The following is a 27,254-nucleotide window of genomic DNA, read 5'->3' as shown; positions in this document are numbered from 1 at the left end:
TGGAACCAGCACAGCAAGGTCAGGTAGCTCGTGACCGCTCGGGTGCGGCGGCCCTCACGTGGATTTCTGGCGGTAGTGAAGCGTCAGGTCCCCGCCACTCTTCCAGATGAAGTGTTTTACAGTCCGAAGGTCCATGTTGGGGTCCAAAACCTACACACAACAAAGGCAGCTTTTATTCCATAAGTCTGCTAGGCTGGCAGAAATTAAAAAAACACCCAAACCAAACAGTCCAGTTCACCCACAGGATTGTGAAAACTGATACCATGCAAAGGCTCAGATTTTTCAATTAGTGACTGAGCCTGATGCATTACTGAAAGATTTTAGCAAAGTAATATGTAACTTCAGATTACAACCATCTCCTCAGTACCTAATCTCCATTAAACTTATTAGGCAATTAGTGGTTTTGGACCAATTTTGAAAACTGCCAAAAAAACAGAATTCAAAACATTCCACAAATGCTAAAAATACAACTCTATGGAATTGTATTAGGCCCATTTGTTGACTATAATTAAGTAACCCTGTAAGACCAAACTGAACAGGTTTATTGTGAAAAATCTGCCTGCCTGCAACTGTCAAACTTGTGTCAGCACTGAGTTAACATAACATCAAAACATTTACTTCGTTGTAAAGGTAACAGATAATCTATAGCATCTATAGCAGAACTCAAAAATTCACAACCAATTCACTGCTAGAGCTTGATCACAGGGAGCTTACCTGGTCCTGGCACAGAAGTTCAATCTTCTCCTCAGCTAGCACAGCAATGTCCTCCTCCTTTTCTTGTTCTCCTGCTTTCTCATTGTTGGAGGAGCTCGTTGTCTGAGACTCATTATCCAAGTTGATGATTTTCTCATACACGTGTTCCATCACTTTTCTCACCTGAAGCATGTCACTGGCTGACAGTCGGTCTCTGTAGGAGTTAGAGAAGTTTGTCAGGAGAAAACTTGAGAAATAAACTGTATTTCTTATCTTCACACCATCTTCCTTAGCTGTAGCAAACTGCAACTGCATAGAGATCATGTTTACATTGTCTAGTAGTAAATTATCAGGATCATCCAGAATACCATGATTGTAATAATTTATCCAAAGAGCCACACAGCAAAAAACTCAAAAGTCATTGAGATATTCAAAAGATCAGATAAAAATCTGCATTGCTTTTTAACCAACCAGTTCCCAGTTACAGCTCATATGACTGGAAAACTGGTTTGCATTCCCTACTGGCAGTTTTTGTCCCTTTTCATTTCAAAAAGCAATTATTCATCTCTGTTAGCAACAGGAAACAAAGCTGTGGTTCTGAACAGAGTAACAATCTATAAATTCATCTGTTTTATGATTAAATGGCACAAAAAACAAAATCCCATTTCAGTGCTTAGACATTTCTTAGCATAAACTTAAACAACTGCCTGTTGAACCCAAATCCACAGCTCTTTTAAATATTCTGAAATAACTTAGTGCTTTAAAGCAATGTTGCTAAATGACTGAGAACTTCTACAAAAATCATCAAGCACAAAACAATTCTCTGGGAAATCAGTGAATTGGTTTGGGGTTTTTATTTTCTTGAGCTTGCAGATTTTTTCTGCTATTTGGATATTTAATGTTAACAGTCATATTTGCATTACTTACTTTTTTAGAGTTTTTGCCCCTGATGATGAATGTGGTTGGAGGTAGAAGGGAATCTTATTGAACTTGGGCATATTTTTCTAGAAGGAAACAAGTTTCAGAAGTGTTAATTTAGGATGAACCATTATCAGCTCCTATTTGCAGCAGCTGCTATGTGAAGTATATTCAGCTCCTAATTATCAAAACTCATGAGAGATTCCTAATCAACATCCCCACCACAGCCAACTTCAAAATTACTCATACTCCTGAGACACTTCAATTTAGATGATGCACAGATCATCTAGCTTTTGAATATAAATTATCATTTATTTCAAAGGCAATTAGATAGTATCAAAAGACAGCAGCAATATGAAGTGTATTCTCTGTTCCTGAGCTCCTCACTTGAAAAGGATGCAATTATGCACAGGACTTTGAATTCTTTATCTAAGATAGTCTGTCAAAAGAAATTGAGCACAAGTACTTTAACTGGACACATCAAAAAATGATGCATCCTGAAGGGTCTTGATTACAGACCTTGAGACCACTTATTTTAAATACAAACACAGTAAAAATGTAAAATGCCATCTCAGATACTGCAAAATTAATTGTAACCTTAAAATAACTAAGAAAAGCCAGACTTACATCCACAGTGATGTCAATTACCCATTGTGGCACTGTTTCATTAAGAAGCATGGATTCAGTTTCACCTCCTGAATCCCGACATAACAACCTGAGACACACAGAAACAAACCTTTATTGTAACAACAATTATTGTCATTTGCATTAAAAAGCTTTCAGGAGACCTTCTGCCCTTTTAATGGGCAGGGAGCCTGAACTCTGTTAGGATTGTCAATTTACTGGGGAAGAGATTACTTATTTTCTGTAAAGACCAGAAGGAGCTGTAGGAAGAGAGATCCCAGAGCAGAAACAGGGAGTAGGATCTCAGGAGACTATGGCTATGACACAGAAAATGTATTAAAGTACTTTGCTCTGATTGTGTTATGTCTATGTTGAAGTACGGAACTGTCAGGAGAAGGGGAAAGGCACCTGGCATAAAGCAATTCTCTCCTCCTTGGGAAAAATGAGCTTTGCATGTAAAGCATCTGCTAAACCCTCACTAAAAGGAAAGATTAAAACCAATTTCAGGATATGTGCACATGCAATGATACAAAAAAGCCACATTTCATTTTAGAAATGGGGGTATTATGTCAGAGTTCTGCAAGCCACCTTTTTAGGTCCCATAAACACTGCTTGCTCCCTCCATTGGGGTCTTTCCAGTGTTCTCATGAGGAGCAGCTGCCTAAGAGGGAAGATCCACCAGAAAAGAATGCAGGCAAATATTAAACCCCAGGTACAATACAAATACATTGATACTGCAGGAAAAGAAGTCAGTTTTCCAAACTGAAAATGGTTTCCCTGTTTTACTGACCAAAACTTACATCATTTTGGGGCCTGTTCAGCCTGGGAAACAAAACCAACAAATCAAACATGCCCCACTCCTTACATTTAAAATCCACTATGTCAGTAAATATCAAACAATCCACAGTGTTTGCAAGCTCAGCATTTGCTTTGCAGCACTATTCACTATTAAACTGTCTCTAATGTATAACATATCTCAGGTAGTACAATGTAGAATGAGAAGAAATAGAAGGGTAATGAGTACACACTGCAACACAGAACCTGTGCTCCCTGCCAGAGATTACAAACTTCTACTGTATCATCAACTAATTTGGGGAGCAGAAGCCAACTCTCTAGTGAGTAGCAGCTCCTGAGTAATTAATGCTCAGAGACTAACAAAACACACAAGAATCTAAAGTAGCACAGTTTCATTCTAAAATACAGTTTAATTTATCAGTTTGCAGGAAGAGGACACCCAAAATCTCACACTAAGGAGTACGCAGAACTCTTCCTGCTCTAAAACCCCACACCTTGCTGATGTTCACTCACACGCTCAGTTGGACAATGCCAAATCATCATCAGCTGCTAATTTTGCCTGTCAAGGGCATGTCTTAAATATAAAAAATAGATCCAAAGAACATTTTTGGTAATGCTCCTGCTTGCACTAAGAAAGGGATTGTCCAGCCTCTGAATTTACATTTGTGAGTTTTTATACCTGAACAAAGTGCGTCCTCCAGCCTCACCAAAAATAACTGGTGTATGTGGTGGCACTTGGAAGTATCCATTTCCTTTCTGGACTCTGTTCTCTTGTTCCCCATTCACTGTTGGAAAAAAACACAGGTAAAAAAACAGTGAGACTGCACTAGGCCTTAAAACTGGGCACACATTCCACCTACAGCAGAAACATTTTGTAAATTAATAAGATTATATGCCTCATGAAAACCAAGAAAATCTCCATTTCCAAGATGCAGCAAGTATATAAAAAGAAACACTAGAGAGTAACAAGATCAATACAGGTTTGTGGAAGACCTATTTCAAAAGTCTGTGAAAAAAGGAAAATAAAGCCCAGGAGCCAAAACTCAATTATGAGGTTTTCCCATTTCTTTTGTCACACTGAAAATACTAATATTAAAGAATCAACTAAAGAGACTCTGCTGAGACAAGACTGTTCTTCCCTCTAGAGTGACAGTACAGAACTCTGAAGGGTTGTTTGCACTGCTCTTCTACCTGCATTTGCCATGTGTCAAAACAGGGTATTAGGAAAGCTCAGACTCACAGTGCCTTGAAAGTTCCTGCGTTATAAATTCAATTTATTATAGGTAATTACAGCAGTATGGTCTTCAAAGACTGAAGAACCTGATTCCATATCAAGTGGATAGGACAAGATTAAAGAAAAATCAGCATGATTTATACACCTCTTGAACAGTGCAGCTTCTAATCAGTACGTATCTTGAAACACTGTAGAATTTGGATGCCTGACTTGCACTTGGGAGAAAACATCTCCATTACATTGTAGCATCTTGTTACTGCATTTGAAGAGATGTTGAAATCAAGCAACACTAAGAAATTTACATGGCACAGACTCATAAAATGAATCATTCCTTGATTACTAACCAGAAACACACATAGCCAAAGGAAGGTCAGAAATTGTAACAAGCAAAGAAAATCTATATTGGAAGGGGTAAACATGATACTGAAGTTGCAGCAACTGAAAAAGCCCATAGTTCAAAAGATTTTTTCATAACCCTTCTCTGAACATTGACAGGAACAACACTGCATGTATTTCGTGTTTACTTAAATTTGTATCTCTACAAAAATGCCAGTGTCCAACAGGTACACTTCACCTTCAAGTCACGGCTCAGTGCCAGTCTCCTAATTTTTTTCCTGTGGAAGTGCAATGAAAACTGATTCTGTTGTGAGTACTCCAAACATTCCACTAATCCACAACTCTACACAGGAATAAGCAGTGCAGCATCAATAACCCAACACCACAAAAGCCTGTGAGTGACACTCCTCATACCTCACCTGGCTCTAAGCTGTAAACTGCCAACCCACAACAGTCTGAGAATCAGCAATGGGATCCAGGAGAGTCTGCCCAGTGCTCTAACCCTCCATGGAGGCCAGTTTTGAAAGAAGAAAGCAACTAATTCTTGGCACAGTCTTGTCACAAAACAGCAAGATACGCTGAATGGACAGTTTTCTTAATTGCATCATCTATCTATAGAAAGTAATTTCTTAATCACCAAAGATGAGGCTTTTCAGTCAACTCTGACCTTGGTTGAATTGATTTCCAACTCAGGAATTAGAGTCTCTTATTTTGCCAAATTCAGCCTCTCCCTTACATTTAACATGGCTTTCATCTAAGGCCTGATTAAACTTAGCATTATTACCTTAAACACCACTAAAAGGAGTTTTCCATAGACCTACTCCACTTATTATTACACTGAATGCATTTTTATCAATAAAGCTTTTATTACATTTTGTTCACAATACCTAGAAGAAAACTGGAATTATGTCAAGAGAATACTGGCTAATGTTGGATAACTGAATCATTGCTATTTACTGTCATTATCTAGTGTTTCTTTTCCAAGCCAAGCCCCAGTTTGCCAGTAAGTGTTTTTTATCAATATTTTTCATCATGTTTCTGTAGCTTCAGAATCATTTATTCACCTACTTGTTTTACAGACAGACCAAAGATTTTTGCTGATACTTTTGGAAGTACAGCACACTTGCTGGTGTAAAGCAAATTTAGAAGTGCTAAAAACCATGAAGTCTACAATACACAGAGAGAAAGGTGTAAGACAACAAATGTACCTAAGAAATAGATATATAAACAAACAATGTGTGGCCAAGTAATTAAAAGAGGAAAATATTAAAATACTAACCATGGTTTATCTCATTTTCTTCTTCATCCATTGGATTGATATGTGTTCTAGGCCAATACTCCAGAAGTGCTTGCAGCAGAAGCCCTCCAAGGTTTACTGCCAAAACACAGTGAGGCAGAACTTCAATCACACAACAACCATGGGCAATATAATAATGTCCATTTGATCCACAGCAGAAAATTCCCCAGGAGTTTGAGCAGTTCTGTTCCCAAAGCAAACTATTTATGAATAAAAATGTGCTTGTCACAATCTGAGAGCTGCATGTTACAATCTTTCATGAAAAGCTGATTTTAGAATCCCTGCTGTTGGATCACTCACATGCTTTAATATTCTTTACATTAGGTTATAACTATTTTTTCCCTTTTGCATCTTGAAGGTTTAAAACAAAATTAAGTGTAAACCCTGAACATAACTGTTTCAGAAAAAAAGGAGATACTTGCTTTGAAGAATATTTTACAGAATTTAGTATTAAGAAAATAAGCCCCCAAATCCAACCAGATACTGACATACATGGCACTGGAATACTTCATATATATATATGAATATGTGTGTGTGTATATATACTGGAATTTATTCTGATTTCTTTGCTAAAATAAAACACTAACATTAGTTAAAACTTACACTTTGGATCAGAACCATCGGGACTGCTAAATCCAGCATCTTTTGCTGAAACCCAGGCTGCAAAGCAGTCACTTTCATCCAAAGTAATTGTCAACATCTGTTGGCAAAAGACCACAAGGAATATAGAAGTTGTTTGGGATTAAATAAGTCTATAAATTTAATTTTGCTCCTACTTAGCTGTGAATACAAACCAAAGAATTTCTGAAAGCATGAAAGCACACTGTGTTTCCAAAACTGTATTAAAACAATACTTATTAATAATTTTATTAATACTGTATTAATATTAACATTTATAATACAATAATAAATACATTTGTTTACCAAATGTATTAATTCAAAATTGGTATTGGTGGTCTAGACCACAAGCAAAAAATTAATAAAAAGTCTGTTATTCAGATTAAGAAGAGATAAAATTTGCTGTTTTACTTGAAAAGAAATTTAATCCATCAGATAAGCAATGAATGTTCTTCTAAAGCTAACAAACTAAAACCTTCTTGAACAAACAATATATAGAAAAAAGTGAAATATGACATTAAAACAACAGATTTAGGAGTTTTATCTCACCCCAGTTTTCAAGTCCACTGAGAACCAGTTTGGCACGTAAACCATTTTAAATCTCTTCTTAATTTCTTCTTCAAAATCTACTTTCCCAAGGTCTTCAACTTTACATGCCTGTTCAAAAGAAATGTACAAGTACTGAGTCATATCAATACCTCAAATCTTTTCCTTGATTTTTATATACACTTGGAATGATTGTGACTTATGATCTCTACCTGAGTACTGCAGTCCAAAAACATAAAAGTTAAAGGTTAAATCCTTTTTAAAAAGCCAAACAATTTATATGGTAAGTAATTTTTATTCTTCATTTATCTCCAAGGTAGTGGCATCAAACCAGTAGAGAGGTCTGGAAATATTACTTCAGATTACTGGAAAATATTTTCCCTACACTGACTAGACTGCTGTCTTCTAATACCCTCTGTCATTTTTCTCCCCATCAGTACCAGTATTTCAGTAGGCCATCAAATCTAGGTATTTTCCTGCACATCAAGCAACAAATTCAGCTCCACTACTGCAATGGGAACAGCAGTGAGTGAATTTCTGTAGAGATGCTTTATTTCTGGTTTTTCTTCATACTTTTAAAGTCCTTTAAGTAATTCTGTTAAAATTATTATTATCCACTTGCAGAGTCATTCTGAAATACTTGTTTTAGGCAAACACTAAGGACTGCAACCTTGAAATTTATTCCCACAAAATCCAGGAGAAGTCACAGGAAGTAAAGCCTGAAGGGTGCAGCTATAGGTAGGAAAACCTCCCTCCCTTCTTCCAGCATCCTCAAAGTTTCAGCTTTTGAGTGCAGGAAGCAAAGATCTGACCTGGCAAATAATCTCATCTCTACAGTGAATATGCATTTAAACATCTATCAAGTGACACTTCTCACAACCTAAGAAAAAAACACCAGAATGGAAGGAAAAATTAACAGCAGCGTTTAATTTTGGTCCTGAGATCTAACTCTGCATACTTAAATACATACTAAAATAAAGAAAACTTTTCCAAAGATAATCTAGATAATTTTTAGTACAAATCTATGATCTCCAACTTAATTTCTTCTTTACTTCAGTCAATAACTCAGTAAGTTGGCTGAGCATGCTTTACCTCATTACTGATCTTGGCTGCTGCAATGCATAGTCCAAGAAGAAGAAAATATTTAGAATTTAAACAGGCTTTTGCAAGAGAAGAAATTACTGACCATCTCACTGATGTGGATTTGAGTCCCTTCTCTCTGCACTCTTTCCTCTCTCCTCTGACCAATCACTGGGTAAAGCAACATAAAGAAATGCCACACCAAAGTCTCCTCAGGCAACACTAGCCAGGAGCCAGACTTCCTTCTGCTCATTTTCCTGCAATTCCTTCCCTCCTGACTTACCAGCAAACATAACCCCTCCTTGAAACAAACCCCCTCAGAACAGACATTATTTTCTGGAAAAAATTCAAGGGTCTGAATTTCAGGTGAATGCAGAGATCAGCCTCACCCCAGGGAAACCTATAAAAAAGTTCAGAAATGCCCCCTCCTTTCTCAAAAGGCAAACTTTGCATTATATCTTGAGTCAAAGATGATTGCCTTTCTACCACAAATCTCAAACACTAACAATGTGTGTGTATACATATATATATAAAAATAAATATATATATAAATATAAGTGGCACAAAATAATCATCCAACAGTAGAAAATCTGAAATTACATCCTTACCTTCAAGACATCCCAGTATGCCACATTATTATTTGTGTCTTTGGTTAATATGTGCCTCTTGTCATTAAGAATGTGGCACTGAATAATACTAGCACCCCCTGGCAAACAAACAAGAATTAAGGTTACTACTGTCATCATTTTTTTCTAATATCACATTAAATTAAATAGCACAACATGGCATATGCTGTTCTTTGGTTTCACTTTTTTTGTGTAAACCTTGGATGTCACCAAGGTTTAAACATGATTTTAACCGTAACCAACACTGGATAGACAATAACCACATTGTTCTGGCTGAAATCACAGTATCAAATTTTTAAAAAACTGAGTCAATCTTCAAGCTCTATCACTTGTGCTAAAGATAACAAATTTTACAAGGTCCTCTGCAAAACAGCTGTTTACCTTTTATAACTTGGTCAGGCTGTGTACACAGGGGTGGAATAGGATTGGTACAATCATTATCATAATCTCCTGATGCTCTAAAATTATGGATTCCCTTCAAAGTCTAAAGAAAAAAAGAGAAAATAATGACACATTCATAATCTATAAACTCTCTTATCTATGAGTGCCAACAGCCAGTTGCCAATTGCTATTTAGATGTTAACTATCCAGTTCCAAGAAATATAATATATTTCTAAGAGCATCATAAATAGATAGCAAAGAAAATAATTCAAAGCTTCATACCTTTTGAACAATTTCAATATTAGCATTTTATGATTTATTTTAAAGGGAGCTTATAGATCAGTGCATATCTCAGTCAAATTGAAAGCAACAGCCCAGCAGTTCCCAAATCAAGACTGCAAATCCCATGACTACTCAACTGTATTCACAGACTGTAAAATCCATCACTTACCCATTTATTCACAGAGGATTTAGTTGTTGCAACCCAAAGTGCTGGAGGAGGATCAGCTGATCTATCCAGTTCCATCTAAATATTGAGACAAACTTTCAGTCATGCTTGACTTACTTTCAATTGTAGCAGTGGGTATACACAAGACAATACTAATTATCAAAGGGAAACTATCTCAGAAACAGCACTACTTTCAGTTTGAAGTACTATATTAATGAAAGAGCAGAATTTTATACATTTGGCTCTGACATTACATTACTCAGATTAATGAATCACTGTAGCCAAGATTAGAGGCCCCTTCTGACCTCTGTAGAGCTGACCAGCACATTCATTTTCCATTCTGAACTGAAATTCTCACATTCTGACTTTTCCAAAACTAAATTAATGTATCCAGATTTTATCTTAACACACTAAGCTAGACTTCACTCCCAAGAAAAGCCTTATACACCTGCAGGTTCCAAGGTCATGTCACTAAAGTTAGAGACAGCAAAAAAATTCAAAGAACAATCTCTTTGAAAGATTCAGACTCGTGCTTGCAAACATCATGTTTAGGTATTAAAAAACAACTCACAAACAACTTTACTCCTGGTTCCCATGAGTATGCAACAGATTCTAAAACAGTCCTGTGCACATATGCTGCTGCTAAGAAAAATCCACTTTTGTACAAAACCTTGGCAATGACAGCTCAGCTTCTCAAAACTGTACTAAAGCCTGATAAACCAAACTTCTCATGTGTGAAGCATATTCAATTTCAACAATATCTGAATTTGCATATTTTCAGTAGCTGCCAGGCATCCATCTACTTCAGGCAATTAAACTTTAGATGTAATTTAGGAGACAGAGCCAATCTGCTGAAGATGTGGTATAGTCAACACTTGTTAGCCAATGTGAATTCTTTAACCAATTTATATCTCAAGCCACTGTTACATGAGAAGACATGCAGTTACCCTTTTATACTGAGAGGGTGACAGAACAGTGGCACAGGTTGTGAATTCTCCATTCTTGGAGATGCTCAAAACCCATCTTGATGTGGTTCCAGTGCTCTTGGGCAGGGAAGAGGAGTGGACCAGCTCTTCAGACACCACTTCTAACCTCAGACATCCTACAACTCTCTGAATTAAACACCATTACCTTAAGAACTGGTGCCTTTTCTTCACAGATCAGCACCCGGATATCAGGATTTCGTAAGTCTGTACAATAAATCTTCCTGTCTCTTCCTCCTGAATAAACATGAGTGAAGGCTTCATTGACCTGCAGAGCCCAAACACCCTCATCATGGACTCGGTACGTGGCAATGCACCTCTGCTGCCCAAGGGACCACAGGCGGATCGTCCCGTCAGAGCTGCCTGAAAGACACTGAGCAACAACCAGCACACTTCAATCCAACGGCTGCTTAAGGATTGCAACATATTTTTCCTCATAAAAAGATTTGGTAATTCATATAGTTGTATTTTTTTCACTTAAATGGTGCTAAAAAGATAAGTCTAGTCATGATTTCCAATATTTTATGTAAAAAAACCATTCCACACCTAGATGAACATGTAATAAAAACAACTTTCACCCATCAGCCTCCCCCCTTAACCTGTAATCCATGATGTTAAATAATTACATTGAAATGGACAAATGACATTTCTGCTCTCTGTAAAATGCCTTTGCCTCAGGTTAAAGCACATACCTGGGTACCATCTCTGTTCAACAACAAAGCTTTGACATTGTCTGTGTGCCCTTTGAGTTTCATTAGTTTTGCACAAGTCCTTGGATCCCACACCCTTAGAACCTATGGAAACAGACATTGGATAAATGACACTGACCATTCTTCCCACCAGTGTGTTACCTCTGCAGAAATTAAGCCTTTCCAAATGACTCAGCCCTTATTCCAAACAAGTGGACATCCATCTCTGAAAATACCTGTTAGAACAAGACAGATATAACTATATCTTATCTTATAATAACCAGATGTGATCTTCTCCTGATTTTAATTTAATTTGTTCTGGCTTCTTCTGTCTTAAAGAAATCACAGAATGGAAGTGACTAGAAACAGGACAGTGTGATGTGAGCAAAAAATGTTCGTCTGAGAATCCTCTCAGATGCTTCACTGGTGTATCCTATTTTCATTTTCATATTGCCTTGGAAATAAAATTCTTTCAAGGTTAGATTAAGTAAAAAAAAACCAAATCACAGTGACTTAAGCCTGTTTCACCTTCCTTTACAACAAAGAGCAAGGGCTGTCTCTTGGGAACACCTGAGCTTCATTAGCTCACTTCATTTCCCACCTCCTGCAGGGATCTTGCAAATTGCTGGCACCTTCTCTCCTACCTGCAGCAACTGCTTGATATTCATCTGAGTCATGTGCCCCCAAAATCAGAGCTCTTGTGGAAAACGTAATGGTCTCTGACAAAGAGGGTTACACAAGCTGATCTGATTGTGTCCCTGATGTATTAAAGCTCTATTGAGACATCACATCTCCAGACTGAGGCAGGATTTGTATCCTACACTTGCACACCCACTTAAGAGAAGTGTCTGCCCTCACTATTGAAAACACAAAAGCTGCTACAGACATGACATTGAAAATGAATAAAAATGTCTCTTTAGACTGAAATTGAACTGAAGTGAAATGAAACCCACCAAATTTTGCTTACCTTTTCAGTGGACCCTGATACAATAACTGTTCCCATTTGATTCATTGCAAGGCTGTAGATTGAGTCTTTGTTCCCACTCAGGGAAGAAGCTATTTCAAAATAAAATTCACATTTTCAATTTCAATGCTGTTATTTGAAAAACATACTTATTCACTCAAAACTAGTATTTTAATACTCTATGACTCTTGAAAATAATGCCACTCTGCCCTATATATAGAATTGCTCTAAGAAATACTAAAGTCAGCATAGTGCTGGGAAAACCCCATTCCAATTCTTAATCTACTACTGCATAAAAACAAAGTACCCCCTCAGATTTATGGTCATTACAACCTGGGTGACCTTTTGGCACCATAGTGTTGTGCCATCAAACTACTCTTGCTCAACTATGTTATTGGAATATGACACTTCTTTGTGATCTTGTAACACACAGCATTTGGATTTAAATGCAGAGATATTTTCCAAGCTAAATAACTGTAAAATTCTACATTTTGTATTAAAGGCTCTTCTCCTAGTTCAGCAGAAATGCAGAGAAGTTACACTGCAGCACTGAAATGTGTTATTTGAGCAGGGATGCTACCTCTGCATTTGTGAAAGCCATATGGCAGCTCCTGAGCATCACACCTACCATTAGAGCTGAGGAATTCTATACCAACCAGCCTAACCCACTTCTGGAGATTAAAGTACAGACAGCAAATGAAAACCATCTATTTAGAGAGCACAACCAGGCACTTCATCAAGCCTCAAATCCATACCATCAGTATGCCAAGAAAGTTGAGAATAGCAACAAACTGCATGGCCAGTAAAAACATGAAACCTCACACAATGATTTATTTATATGATGGAGCTAAGTTTCCAACACAGGATTTGTAACCTAATATCATAATGTAATATCACATTCTGTCACAGTGGAGAAGCCTGTGTCAGGGGAGATCATGAAGAGGTTCTTCTCCTAGAGGGTGGTAAGACACTGATCAGGCTCTCCAGGGAATGATCATGGTCCCAGGGCTGCCAGAACCCCAGGAGCTCTTGGACAACACTCTCAGGCACAGGGTGAGATTTCTGGGGTTGTCCCATGCAGGGCCAGAAACTGGACTCAATGATCCTTGAGGGTCCCCTACAATTCAGGATATTCTATGATGCTATGAAGAATTATGCAGCTTTACTTCAGAGTCCTCTTAGCCACTGGTTATAGCATTCAAATGCAAACTGTCAAATGCAATCTATTATTTGGAGCTAAAATAAAGTGAGAGTTTCCCAGTGTTCCCAGAGAACAGCTAAAAGCAACACAGAACTGAAAACTCTTGAAGGTTAGCACACTGTTCAACACTCAAAATAATTTAGGAAAGGATAATATACAGAGTTATCAAAAGCTGGATAGCAGGAATAGAACCTTAAATGTACAGAAGCAGAATTTATGCCAGAACAAAAGCAAAGCTCAACTCCACTCTTCTGGAACTGACTGCCTCTTAATTTGAATTACAGCTCTGCTGACTGAGAGACTCTTTAAAAATAGGCTTCCTCTTAATGCTGGTTTGTGCACACTGCTTCCAGGTAATCAGATAGAAAACTAATGCACAAGAACAATTTTCATTTGTACTCTGAAAAAATCCATACTGCTTGAAAGAACTCAGGAAAGCAAGCTCTGTGAGGACACATACTGTGTTCTTTCCAACAGAAACAGTTACTGGGAGCACTAAAATGAAAGAAAAACTCCTCTGCTTTCTCTTCCTCCCTCTTATGAAATATTTGTGCTCCTACTCCAGAAATGCAAATTTCTCCCTGTCACCTTAGAGGTAATGTCACCACTTCCATTTGATCTTGAGTTCAAAACAAGCACCAGCTCCTCAGTACTCCCCATCTCCCATTTCTGATTCACTTAAATAATTTAGGTTCTGTATCACTGTTACAGTGTACAAGTGTTTTTATGTTTCTTTATTATCCCCAACTGAGTTTTCCTGTGAGATCACAAATAAATTCTTCCTTCAAAAACTCTTTGTTCAAGTAGAAGACAGCAAAACCTACAGTTATCAGCAAAGTTTGGCTATAAAATAATTCTACTTTCAGTAAGAAAAGCACAAAATAGAATGATTTTATATTTCTGGGAAATACAAAGTAAATCTCTTTAGTCATATGCCATCCTAACAGCATTCTACAGTTCAACACAGCTCTCTAAAGCCATGTCTCTTCCAAAGGCTACTCAGACATGAAAACACAAAGTTACACTTTTTCTTTAGACAGCAAATGCAAAACTGACAGTTCTGCCCAGCAGATGCACCTCTGGTTTTAGAGGCCACCAAATCTATAAAATTAAACACACCTTTTGAAATCAGCCCAATACAGTGAATAAAGACCCCTATACCACAAAACCAAATGCCTGCCTCTTACCTACACAATTACATATTCCTGAAATGTCTTAGGAATATGTTGTATGAATTCCAAATTTTAATTTCATGGATTTTCCTTGAGTCATTCCTAACCTATGACTGAGGAAGCAATGAGGTCTGTTTAGAAAATTAACATGTGGCAGTGTGCAAGATAGCTCTGTTTTTCCCCAGTGAACACCTGAGATTGCTATTGTTTAAATATCCATCAAACTAACTAATGAATGAAAGAGATCAATCACTGGGAACACAATTTTTACAAGTACACTGTGGTCACATTAGACCCTCTCTCTCAAAAAATCAACTCTAAAATAGCCAATATAAACCAGGATACCATTAGCCAGATTTATGTTATTCACTTAAATCCAACTGAACCTAAAGACTGGTGTGCCACTTCCCAGAAGAGCAACTTAACAATCTCTGCCCTGACCATTCTAAAATAGGCAGTGTTGCAATTGCTGTAAAAAGGAAAGATCTCACAATTTATATAATGCCTTTCTGGGAGACAGAAGCAGGACAGGTGATATCCTACAAGATGATGGTGACACTGAGAATTGATCCTGATGATCAGTTACACCTTGTCTTCCAATCTCTAGTGAGTTACATCTCACCAGTATGATATCCTTAGATGTAATTAGTACTTTGTGTGGTTTTTAGTCTAGATTATCTAGTAACTATTCTTCTGACAGAGATTTGACAAATGTATCAAGTCCTGCTTTAGGAGCTGTACTGTCTGTTTTTTTCAGCATTTATACAAACAAAAAACCAACTCCAAATTATAAAACACAGAAAATGTAGGAACAAATAAGCTAAGAGAATATTTCTATAAAAGGTTGGTTGAGAGGTTAAAAGCCTCTTAAAGTTAAAGCTCTATCAAGTTTCAGAGAAACCAGCATGTCATAGCTCAGGAAAAACACTTCAGAGAGACTTGTCCTCTATTCCACATGTCATGTCCTCTATTCCAAATGCTGTTGGCTGCTCTAGATTTCCAGCTATTACATAAATAGACTGAAAGCATACAAACCCCACCTTCAAATTTATTGCCCAGATTTTAATGTACAGATAGAAAAAGGCATCCATAGTTTCAAACTAACCTCAGAGATTATGCTACTCAATAAAATGCATTACATTTGCCTCCCCTCCCCAAATACCTACTTGTGACAGTATTATTTGAGGCAGTCAGTGCTGTGAGAGTATTTACATCCCAGAGGAATATCTGTCTGTCCAGCCCAGCAGATGCTACCAGCTCCTTATCTTTTGCATATGCTAAGGCTTTCACATAGTCCTACAACAAAATAAATGTAATATGAGTCAATATTATCCTTTTGAAGTCTACATCTTAATAATTGTAAGAATGGCAGTGATCACACACAGTATTTACAGATAATGTTTTTCACCTTATGCGTCCTTAGTGTTGACATGCAAAATCCCTTATGTGCATTCCACACTTTAACAGTAGTATCTGAAGAAGCAGATATCACTAAATTGGAAAGAATAAAGACTAAATTTTAATGGCTTATATATTACTTTAGAGCATATTCGTACTACTCTAATTTGTTTTGCAAAAGAAATTAAAACAATAATTTATATACACATTTCAATTTACATTAAAACAGCTGTTTACACTAGTTACCAAAATTACAATATACATCACAAATTAATTTTACATGCTAAGAAAAGACAGAAAATTAAAGCACCAGATAATTTACTTGTATACAGTTTCTGAATGCTGCAGTTCTGAAACTTTTAAGTACTTACATGTTTTGCCATTGCAGCAGAGCACAATGTCATTTACCCAATCTGTGTGGTGTTCCATAGATGCTATATAAGGGTCTTGCTGCAAATTAAGAACAAATAAGCTCATCACCAATGGAAAAGATTGTGACTATCACATCCTGTTGTGGTATCTTCTTCAGCCTGCATATGGATCCAAAGTTTCCTAATGCAGAGTGGTTGAAATCACACTCCCAGAACCTTTTGGTGAGAACTACACATCTTATTATGTAAAATATTACAATATGAGCAATATGAAAAGTATTCTGTGATCACAATAATTGGCAGCTGTTAAAAAACAGCATCAGGTATGGCCCTGTAGGCAGCTTACCAGCAGGATAACTTGGAAAAAAGTAGGTTTAGAGCCAGGAAGGCTCTGCTGACTGACCTTGTGCTGATTGACACTCCATATCCTTATGATGGAGTCCCGCCCTGCCGTGAAGAGTCTGTTTAATGCTGGGTCCAGCTGAAGTGCGTTTACCCCATTCCGGTTGTACTTCTCCACCTCATCTCTAATCACATAGGAAACCTAAAACACATTTGCACAAATCCAATTATGGTATTAAGATATTGACCTGGCCATAAAATCTGAACAACTAATTTCATCTTTGTAAGGTTCTTGAGTGGAAAATATGAAGAGTTTTACAAGCACTGTCTGTCAGTTTGAGTGTTACCAGCACCACCAAAGTCATTTGCCCCCAAAAACGGGGAAGAGTCATAGAGAAGATTCAGCAGTGATAAAACTGAAGCCCAAAAGATTCTTTTAATCATTACAACTTAAGCTTAGACCCAGATAATCCTCATTACAATTCCCTGCTGTGTGTGCATATTCTGTGTGATCTTAGACAACACGCTGAGTCTGTGTCTCACTTCCCAAGAGGGTTCCACTTTCAGTTTCTATAGCTGCAATGCCAGTATTTCCCAGCCTCACAAAGGAGAGGATATGGTCATCATGGCTCACAAAGCACTGAAAGACTGAAGATACAAATTCAGTAGGTGTCACTATTATTTTTAAAATGATTTTTAAAGAACTACCTACCTGCCAATATAATAAGAAACTCAAACTCTTAGTGCTCCTTCAGATAAATTATTCCATCAGTTTATTTCCTTCCACATTTGACAGTACTGTGTGTAAAGGCTGTTTCATGGATTTGTTCAAAAAAACTAAAAGGAAATTTCAGAAGACTCTGAAAGACCACAGACATTCTCCATTATCTGTACTCAGTAAAAACAATTCTAAGACACTGCAGTTTCTTCAGAGCTACTGCACTTACTTCCCTGATCCCTGGGTTTACACACTACTCTGAGGAAAGTCCTCACGCTGAGGGAAAAGGAGAAGATGCCAGTTATGCATCTTCCCAGATTCTATTAAATATAATCAGAACAAGGTAAAATTTCATGCTTGGTACAATCAAACCTGCTCAAAGCAGGAATCCCCTGGATACACATGTTTTGATAATGCTTATAAGGAATAGTCTTGGGCTAGAGATCTGAAAGCAATTTTTCACTTCAGTAACTGTGTTAAAGTAGCATAAAGAAAATGTTTTCCAGATCAGATCTTAGTGACACAAAATAAATCCAACAAATTAAGATGTTCAGTGGTCCTCATCACAGAAGTATTTTACAGCAGCTCAGATTATGTACCATGAGAGCTGACAGGTCCATTTGGTGAACATGGGAAACACCTCCATCCAATTATCCCATCCTCAGGCAGCACAGCCAGAGCACTGATCCTTCCAGAAAACACAAGTCCAGTGCTATTCTGTTTCAGAAACAGCTGTAGTAGCTCTACAGACCAACACTGAAGGACCAAAATTAAAAGCCTCCTGAATCCTTCTGCCTCAACACTCTCCATAACCATTCCATAAGTTCTCCACTACACTTATTAATGTGGTGTATGCAATACCTAATTGCATGTGTACAATACATGTACATAATTGTATCACCAATGCTCTTAAAAACTTTCTGTAAGCCCCTTTAGTATCACAGCTCTTTCTCCCAGTTTTACATTGTGTCCTCATTTCCAAGACTTTCAGCTTCTCTCACCCATTCCAGACTCATCCATAACATTATCATTATCCATGCTCAAGTTTCCACCTACACACAGCTCCAGGGATGCTGCTGAAAGAAGACACCAACCACGCAGAAGTGTTATGTTAAAACACTTCCAGCACTTGAGGTATTATTTCTTTATGAGATGCAGGGAGCAAGATGCATGTGCCACTCCTTACCTGGGCTGAATCATACCATGTCTGTACTGCTAAAAGACTCACACAGATTATGTGCATAAAATAATGTTTGAGTCCAAGTCAAGGTTTAACTGATATAAACACAAGGCAAGGGGATGCCCATCAAATTCATGCTGCTGTCAAACTCTTTGGCTAAAGCCAGTGAAAACACTCAGTTTAAAATACTAAATGTGAGCAGTTAGGACACAAACCTACAGGTCAGTAGACCAAATTTAATGTTATTCATTAGAGAGAACAATATTTTCCTGATACAGTATCAGGCTCAAGATATGCAGGGCCCTTTACCTCATTTTCCCAAATGCTAGAAGGATATTCTTTGAGAAGTCCTCAATTTTCAGATTTGTTCCTCCTCTGTCAGTCACCTCCCATATTTGTTGTATTTACAGGTATAATTTAAGAGCTCTTCATTCTACTCATAAGTTAGATTGTCAAACTATGTTAGTCACCTAAGCATGGTAACGTTGATGCTTTTTGCACATTATGATGTTACTCTTTCTAATTTAAAGGAACTCAAGAAAAACACAGCCATAAATATTTAAAAATGCAAAAAAATCCCCAAATGATGGCTTACTTAAGTAAATAAGATACTTTTCATACATGATTAAAACTTTCACAGGACTTTGGAAATTGAGTCATATTTCTACACTAATCTTGACCAAATTAAAGCCAGCTCAACCAAATGCTGTTTTTTCCTCATGCAAAGACATGATCAGAGAAGACTGACAACCATTTCTCATTGCCACCAGCACTGAAATATTCAAAGTTAATTTGCCCTCTATTGCCTTTAATGACTTCCACATATTAATTTAGTCAAACATCTCTTGGCAAGTATTGTTTTTATTTTAAAAGCACTGGGACAAAGAGGGGTCACATTGTTTCAGTGTTATTGCTCCCTGGTAGACCTGAGTTGGATCTCAGCAAAGTTGAACAGGAAAGCCAATGTCATCCTTCTTTCTCCCTGTGAGAAACTTGAGAAAAAAACTCTGCTGTAACAACTGAATTAAACAAGATTAAAATCTTGTGTTCCTTTTTTTTTTTGGTTTTTTTTTTAGTGTAAATACAAGAGATTTTTGATGTAAAAATAACATGGCAAACAACGAAAAGAGCTTGATACAAAATTCCCCATTAGTGACTGCTATTGTGCATAGAATTTACCAGTTATTTTTGTCTCTTCTCAGACTTAGAATTTTACAAAGTGTTATTTAGTGTCCACAGAAGGAATAGTATACTTGTCCTGACAAACTGTCTTAAAAATTGAAAGAGTAATGGTAAGAAGATAAAAAAAATAAAAAATCCCTATTTTATTAGGTAAAGATAACTTCACCCATGTCATGGGGAGAAAACATGACAGATATCTGTCAATCATAAAAGTAATTCTAATCCATATTAAACACTGACTCCTTTATTTTTTTTTAAATTTCTAATATTACAATGACAAAGAAAATTAAAATGAAACTTAGTCTGTGGCCAGCAAGTTGATGGGACACCACACCAACACTTCAGATGAACACTGCAATTCAAGCAGCTGGCTGAGGACAAGACAAACCATTTCTCCTGAAAACAGCATGAACTGAAAAGAGCTACAGCAAAAAATGGACTCTCCAACTCATTTTGGATACTGAATGATATTCAAATAACTGAGTTTTTTTACACTGAAAATACTTAATAAATTTATTTGCTCATCCAAAACAAAAAATACTGAATGGTCCACTCTGGCTAACTAGTCACTGAGGCTGAAATAAACATCTTGTACATTAACAAAACTAGAACAAGACAGCACATATGGCTGAACTCAAAATAACCCCAATCAGACATTTGTTGCACACCACATGGAGCCCTTTGGAAAGGGAGGTATAACACCAGAAGCATCCAGGCTTGTACTTAAATGCATTAGTTCCATATTAACACAGAGGGAAAAATTCAGGGCTCCACAAAATCTGTTGTAAGGCTGTTGAAATGCATGGGGAACTGAAAATGCAGCAATAAAAGCAACAGCAAGTTGACTAAAACAGATGAAACTTGTGTAAGAGTGGTGGACACAGAGCCAAGTCCATAAAACCAAAACATTCACTAATAAGAACAAGAGGAAGATTGCTGATAATCCACATATGGTTTTCCATCATGTTCTTATTTGGGGGGGAAGGTGAGAAACTGCTTTTTTGTTTGGTTGGGTTTTTGAGTGTCACTTGGCATAGAATTAAGAAATATTAATAGATTTAGTTAAGTATACAAAACAAATACATAAATAAAGTATATTTTCAAGCCTGCCTATACACAAACATATCTAAACAATATAAAAGCAGTAAAGTTCTGGTTGAGGAGAATCTGCTGTGATAAAATTCACCTCTGCTCCTGAAGCACACAGGTCTTATCACTGAAGATAAAGTACTGGATTCTGCCTGGAAAGGGGTGTGGAGACCCCCAGGAAGTGAGGGCTCTGAGATCTCAGAGGCATTTGCCCCTCACAGGACAGGCTGGAGCACATCCTGCTGTGCCCTTCCATCAGAGCACAGAGCAAACCACAGACACAATAACTCCAATTACAATAACAATACAATTACAAGATCACCATGGCTTTACTGCCACCACTGCCTGGGAGGGGCAGGGCTTATGGGATGTGAAATATTTTACATACAATCAAAGCTTTGACATCAACACTGCTGCAGCTTTTATAAGCTCCCACAACGAGTAAGAATATTCCACAGCAGCAATGCACAAACATCACAAACATCCACTCATCATGAAGAGTTTATGGGATTCACTACCCTAAATGGATCAGGACTAATCATTTTAATGATTACCTAAGAGCTTCAGAGATAAAGCTACTGCCAACAGATACATTTTGTCACACAAAGACAAAATAATTTCTTGCAGGACTTACAAGTGTTTCCTGCATTGATAAGTGTATCAGCTCATATGGGATCATAGTTATATTACATGTATTATAACAGACTTTATCTTCACAGATGGGTAAAATCTGCTTATAAAACATCCCAAACCACGTGGAGGAAATAGTAACCAGCTGAGCTCTGAGGGCTCATTCCTTGTTTCTAAGTGAGCAACTAAAAATAAAAAAGGTATTTCTCAAAATCATGGGAGAGTTCCGTGAGATATGAATTGCATCAAGAACAAGATAAGCAGGAGTGAAGTACCAAGAAAAACAAAAAAAACAACATTGCTTTACTATCTTGGTGGAGCATATGTATCCCTAAAAATATGGCTTTTAATTAAGAAGACTTTAATTTTTATCCAGGCTCCAGAATAAAAATAATAGAAGGCATTAAGAAGCTCATTTATCCTTTTACAATGGAATCAACATACTGGCTATTTGTTTGCTTAAGCATTATATATGAAATAAATACATCTAATTATAATTTTTTGATTTATTATATATAAAACATAAAAATAACATAGATATCACATCTAGTAAGTAGCAGTATTAGTGCACAAATATGACAAAATCAGTTCAAAAAGATCACAATGGTTTGAGCTGGAAAGGACCTTAAAGACAGTTTCATATCAACCACTGCCAAAGACAGGGACACCTTCCACTAGATCAAGTTGCTCAAACTCTCACATAGACTGGCCTTGAACACTTCCAGGGATGGAGAATGAGATTTTCTTATTCTGTACAAGACTTAAAGATAAAAAGTACCTAAAATTCATGCAATCATATTATAAGGATGCTGATCCTTACGTGGCAAAATTCTCATGTGTTATCAACAGGTTTTGAGTGTGGGGGTAAATTTATTCTGGCCAGGGAGGAAGTTTGGGAGAGCAGTTACAATGCAACTGCTCCAGGGCAGCTCTGCCAAGGCACCTGCTTCACCTTGACTTGACTGCCAGGATGACATCTGAAAGCTACAGCAGTGTCTGACACACCTCTGCATCCCCCCTCCCTTCCCAAATCAGTGTCTGACACACCTCTGCATCCCCCCTCCCTTCCCAAATCAGTGTCTGACACACCTCTGCATCCCCCTTCCCTTCCCAAATCAGTGTCTGACACACCTCTGCATCCTCCCTCCCCAAATCAGTGTCTAATACATCTCTGCACCCCCCTTCCCTTCTCAAATCAGTGTCTGGCCCTTCCCAAATCAGTGACTGGCCCACCTCTGCATCCCCCCTCCCTTCCCAAATCAGTGACTGGCCCACCTCTGCATCCCCCTTCTATTCCCAAATCACTCATCCTCAGTCCTGCAGCCTTCAGAAAGGAAGGGCTAAGCTTCACAAACACCTGCCACTCAACACCTCAAATGCCTGACTCCTATTTAAAAGAGTTAAACTTCTTTCTTTTTTCTATGCATGGAATTTATTTTGAGGCTTAAAACATCCACTCTGATTAAACCATTAGAAACTACAATTATATGCAAAAGCACCCTAAACTGACTATTTTGGATAGCTTTGCTTACCAGTAGAACAGGTGCATCCAAGCTAATAATAGTTCTGATTTCCATAAACTTCAACCAGCTCTCCTGTCATATAAGGAATCAAATTCCTCCATGCTTGAGAGGTGTATTTTCTAAAAGTCTCTTCTTTCAGCCTCATAGGTTTGGAACAAATTTTCCCAACTCTGCCTCTCTCAAAAACTCTGTGCAGAAGCATCCTATATGCTCAGCCATTGGAATTAAAATAAATCATGAGTGGTTTTATTTTTCCATTAGCAGCTGATAGATAAAGCAGACACTTAAAACTCCTTTACTTGAACAAAGTTCTGTCACTAACCAAGCAGGTGAAAAAAAGAAACAAGAAAAACATCCAACTTAAATGAAGCTTTAAAAATGCTTATCATGGAATGATTTGGGTTGGAAGGGACCTTATAGAGGCTCTCATTCCACCCCCTGCAATGGGCAGAGACACCTTTCATTATCCCAGGTTGTTCCAAGCACTGTTCAGTCTGGACTTGAACACTTCCAGGGCTGGGAAGGTTCCCAGGGAAACACAACTAATCTGGATCTAAACTCACAGTGCACTGCTGAGACACAGATCAGTGTTAAGTACACTGAGTGCCATTTATACATCAGGTGAAAAAATACCACACAGTGCAATGAGAACAGACAAAACATCATAAACCAGCACAAACCCACCTGCAAAAACAAGCTTTTGAGCTAAGCAATGCTTGGAGACAAAAGCAGTAGTAAAAAAAGGAAACAATGAGCTGTTTGATTTATGCTGTTGTCAGGCAAATGCTACTTCATAAATAGGAGTACATCAACCAAATATCAAGGTATAACAAAATCCTCCTCCTTAGGGGTGCAACCTGCAAAAACTTGTATATAGCGCAGGCATTCTTTATATTTTAAAGAACACTCAGTTTTTTTTTCTGGTAAAGTAAGGGAATTCTTTATATAGAATTGACAAAGTGCTTCCCTTGACCACAGAAAACACTAAATGCTCTAAAGAGTTGCTCATTTCCTCTGTGTGATAAATGATGCATCCAAAAAACAAACCCACCTTTGTTTTGAAAGCTCCTAATGCTATTTCAAGCCTAATCAATATTTCATTAGATCACATTGGATAGGTACAGCTGAAACTGGCACTTGCCACTAGGCAGCTTTGCACATTGATGAACCATTAAATCTTCTCCACAGTGAAAGCTGTAAAAACATCTTAAGGGCTGGCAGTACCACAAACAAGAAGAAAAACATTGAGAACCGTAAAATAAAACTATTTTAGTGACTTTTACTGTTAAAGAGTCTTGGCTTTTTATACACACTTTAGCAATTCCAGTCTCCACCAAGGCTACAACAATCTACTTGTAGCTACACGTGAACTCAAGCCTGAGGTTTTAATTCTTCTTCATGTGTGTTGAGAATATCTACACCCACCTGACTGCCTGTGCCACGGGTTTCTTTCAACAAATGCTGCCTGGAGCTGGCAACGGGTACTTCTGAAATTTGAGAAGAAAAAATCTTGCTCCTTGCTCATGTGTGCAAAGGGACAGCTGTTTTACAGAAACTAAGCAGAACTAGGATGTGAAGCAGATCAGTCATAGAACGGTTTGGGTTGGATGGGACCTTGAAGATCACCCAGTTCCAAGTCCCTGCCCTGGGCAGGGACAGATTTCTCTAGACCAAGTTGTGCAGAATTGACACGTCCAACTCGGCCTTGAAAAATTCCAGGCATGGGGCATCCACAGCTTCACTAGGAAAGCTATTTCAGCGTCAAACCACGCTCGCAGGAAAGAATTTCTTCCTAATTCCTAATGTAAAGCTACTCCGGCTCCGGACAGAGCCGAGACAGCCGCGGCAGGAATCTGCAGCTCTGCCGCTGCTGAGAATTCACGTTACACCAACGCAGGTCAGGGGGCACCGTTCCCTCTGTCCCCATTTACCTCCCCGCGGGCTCGGCCGCTTTTGATCTGAGCTGCTTCAGCCCTGCCTCCTGCGGGCTGCACAACCCGACCCCGCTGGGCAGCCAGCGTGCCTCAGGCGGCCGCTCGGCCCCGCCACGGCGGCGGGGGTCAGTCCCCGGGGGCGTGAGGCGCTGCCTCCCCGCAGCGCTGCTGTGGGAGAGCGCGGCCACCGCGCTGCCACAGAAACCCCCAAGGCCTGACACCCTGCCGCCGCTGGCGTGGCCCGCGAGGCTCCGGGCTCCCCTCGAGCCGTGCCGGCCCCGCCGCGCCCTCACCTGCACTTTCCGCCGCCCCGCCGTGTTCTGCCGGTGATGCGCCGCCATCTTGCATGTTGACACTGTGGCGTCATGTCCGACCGGAAGTGCCGGCCCCTCAGCCGGCCCGAGCGAGGCTTTTATAGGCGAGCGGGGGGTGGGCGTGGCCAAGGGCAGCGCGGCCGGTGGGGGCGTGTCCCGCCTTCCCGCCCTGACGCCGGGCCCGCCATGTTGCCGCCTCATGAGGCACCGCCTCAGCCCGGCCCCGGGGCGGGTCGGGTCTGTCCCCTTCCCTTTCCCCTTCACCTTTCCCATTCCCGTCCTGCTGCTCTTGATTTGTCCCCGTCCGCGTCCTGATGCTCCTGCGGTGTGTTCGTCCCGCTTTGCTTCGTCTCGAGTGGCGCCGAAAGGCTTATGTTAAAATAAGAAAGGGCCCACTCGAATAAACAGAATCAGCAGTTTCATCTGTCAGTAATAATCAGACGGTCTTTATCAGTACTTCATTAATAATAGCCAGAGATTTCTCTGCGTGGGATACTCTTGTCGAGTTTGAATTCTGGGGCATTCTCTTAAAAGTTGGGCTCGATCATCTTTGCGAGTCTCTTCCAACTCAAAATATTTTGTATCTCCTGTATCTTCTGGGCTGTATGAAGTTGTATTCAAGATGCTATTCTTGGCACACGATTGTTAGACTGCTTACTTTGAGGTAGATTAGTAAAGGTACTAATAGTTGATCAGTAAAGGTGCTAATAGTTAATCAGTGAACAAAGAATACTGTGAGAGATCTGTAAGGGATTAGGGATGGAACGATGTGTTCTGATATTCCTATTCTTCAATGCTGGCTGCAAGGCTAAGTAGAAGATAAGGATATTTATTACTTCTGCTGGCAGAAGTATCAGCAGGCTCTGTGTATGCCTTGCACAGCAATAACAAAAATATCTCCATATAAGGTTTTTTTTTTTTAATGAGTTACTATTGACATGTTGAAGTTTTGACTCTGCTGGTTTTGATAGAGATCACTTTTTCTAGCAGTGCAGAATGCAGTGTCCTCGTCACAGTTGCAGGTGGAGTGTGTGGTTGTGAAATGAGACCTGCCTTGGCCAAAGTCCTTCCTTAACTGCCGTTTTTTACAAAATCATGGAGTGGTTTGGGTTGGAAAAGACCTTAAAGCTCATCCAGTGCCATTCCCTGCCATCCCAGGTTGCTCCACTATCAGGCTTGTCTGGGCACCCTGTGCCAGGACCCCTGAGTGAAGAATTTATTCCTAATAATTGAACTAGAATCCAGTATTTGCTGGTTAGATTAAGCAAATTTAAGACAGCTAATGCTGTAATTTCTCTTCTTTAGTTCAGACACACCATTTCCAGAAAACCACTGCAAAGACTGGGCTCATTGTACTTTGTTATGTGAATGTATTTTTGTGGCTTATACAGCAGATTTTGGACATGATGGAGTCTAAAACTGTGAGTGGTTTTACTTGAATGCTTTGCTTATGCAGTGGTAGAATATGATATCTCAGGAGATTTTAGTCACACAAAACATTTAAATCGTATTTTAAATCACCAAGTTTCACATCCCATAAAGCACAGCCTAAATACAGTATTTTCAAACAGTTGCATCTGAGTCATGCCAATAAATTATATATAGCCTACAACACTTTTGGTTTCAAGCTGAGTAGAATCTACCATCTCCTTAGGGAATTTTTTCCATGATTATCTATCCTAAAATGCATGTTTTTATATCTTGAATTTATATAGCTCTTATCCCAAGTAGAGAACCTATTGCAGAACCTTTTCCTGGAGGATTAAAGAGACCATTTTTTCCTGCAAAGCATTTTCTATTGTGTAATTATATCTTTTAAAAATGGGGTTGAGAGTGATGTCCTAAAGGAAATTAGTTCATTTATCCCAAAACAGCTTCAACTCCACTGGTGTAATTCCTGGAGATATCTGTTTAGTCCCTAGTTGCAACAGATGGTGATTCCAGTGTCTTCATCTGCAACATATTCTA

General features: G+C 38.6%; 1 protein-coding gene across 2 annotated transcripts; it reads right to left on the bottom strand.

The window, feature by feature from the left end:
• On the bottom strand, positions 1–25,358 carry WDR48 (WD repeat domain 48). Of its 2 annotated transcripts, XM_056484986.1 has the most exons (20): positions 25,266–25,358; positions 24,464–24,525; positions 16,778–16,918; positions 16,375–16,453; positions 16,014–16,096; positions 15,772–15,901; positions 12,236–12,324; positions 11,272–11,373; positions 10,728–10,952; positions 9,600–9,674; positions 9,149–9,251; positions 8,750–8,847; positions 7,065–7,172; positions 6,501–6,597; positions 5,880–5,975; positions 3,710–3,815; positions 2,239–2,326; positions 1,621–1,697; positions 715–907; positions 1–150 (listed from the first exon to the last, which is right to left on the bottom strand). In XM_056484986.1, exons 1-20 carry the CDS (start codon positions 25,318–25,320, stop codon positions 55–57), a joined length of 2,103 nt encoding a protein of 700 aa, XP_056340961.1. In that variant the 5' UTR covers positions 25,321–25,358; the 3' UTR covers positions 1–54. The 2 variants fall into 2 exon arrangements, with proteins under 2 accessions (XP_056340961.1, XP_056340962.1); XM_056484987.1 differs by lacking the exon at positions 24,464–24,525 and having other exon boundaries at positions 25,266–25,354.
• Positions 25,359–27,254: the final 1,896 nt, after the last annotated feature.

This window comes from Oenanthe melanoleuca, chromosome 2, assembly GCF_029582105.1.
Source record: "Oenanthe melanoleuca isolate GR-GAL-2019-014 chromosome 2, OMel1.0, whole genome shotgun sequence".
Taxonomy (NCBI): domain Eukaryota; kingdom Metazoa; phylum Chordata; class Aves; order Passeriformes; family Muscicapidae; genus Oenanthe; species Oenanthe melanoleuca.
This window is presented reverse-complemented; position numbering and strand designations above follow the sequence as displayed.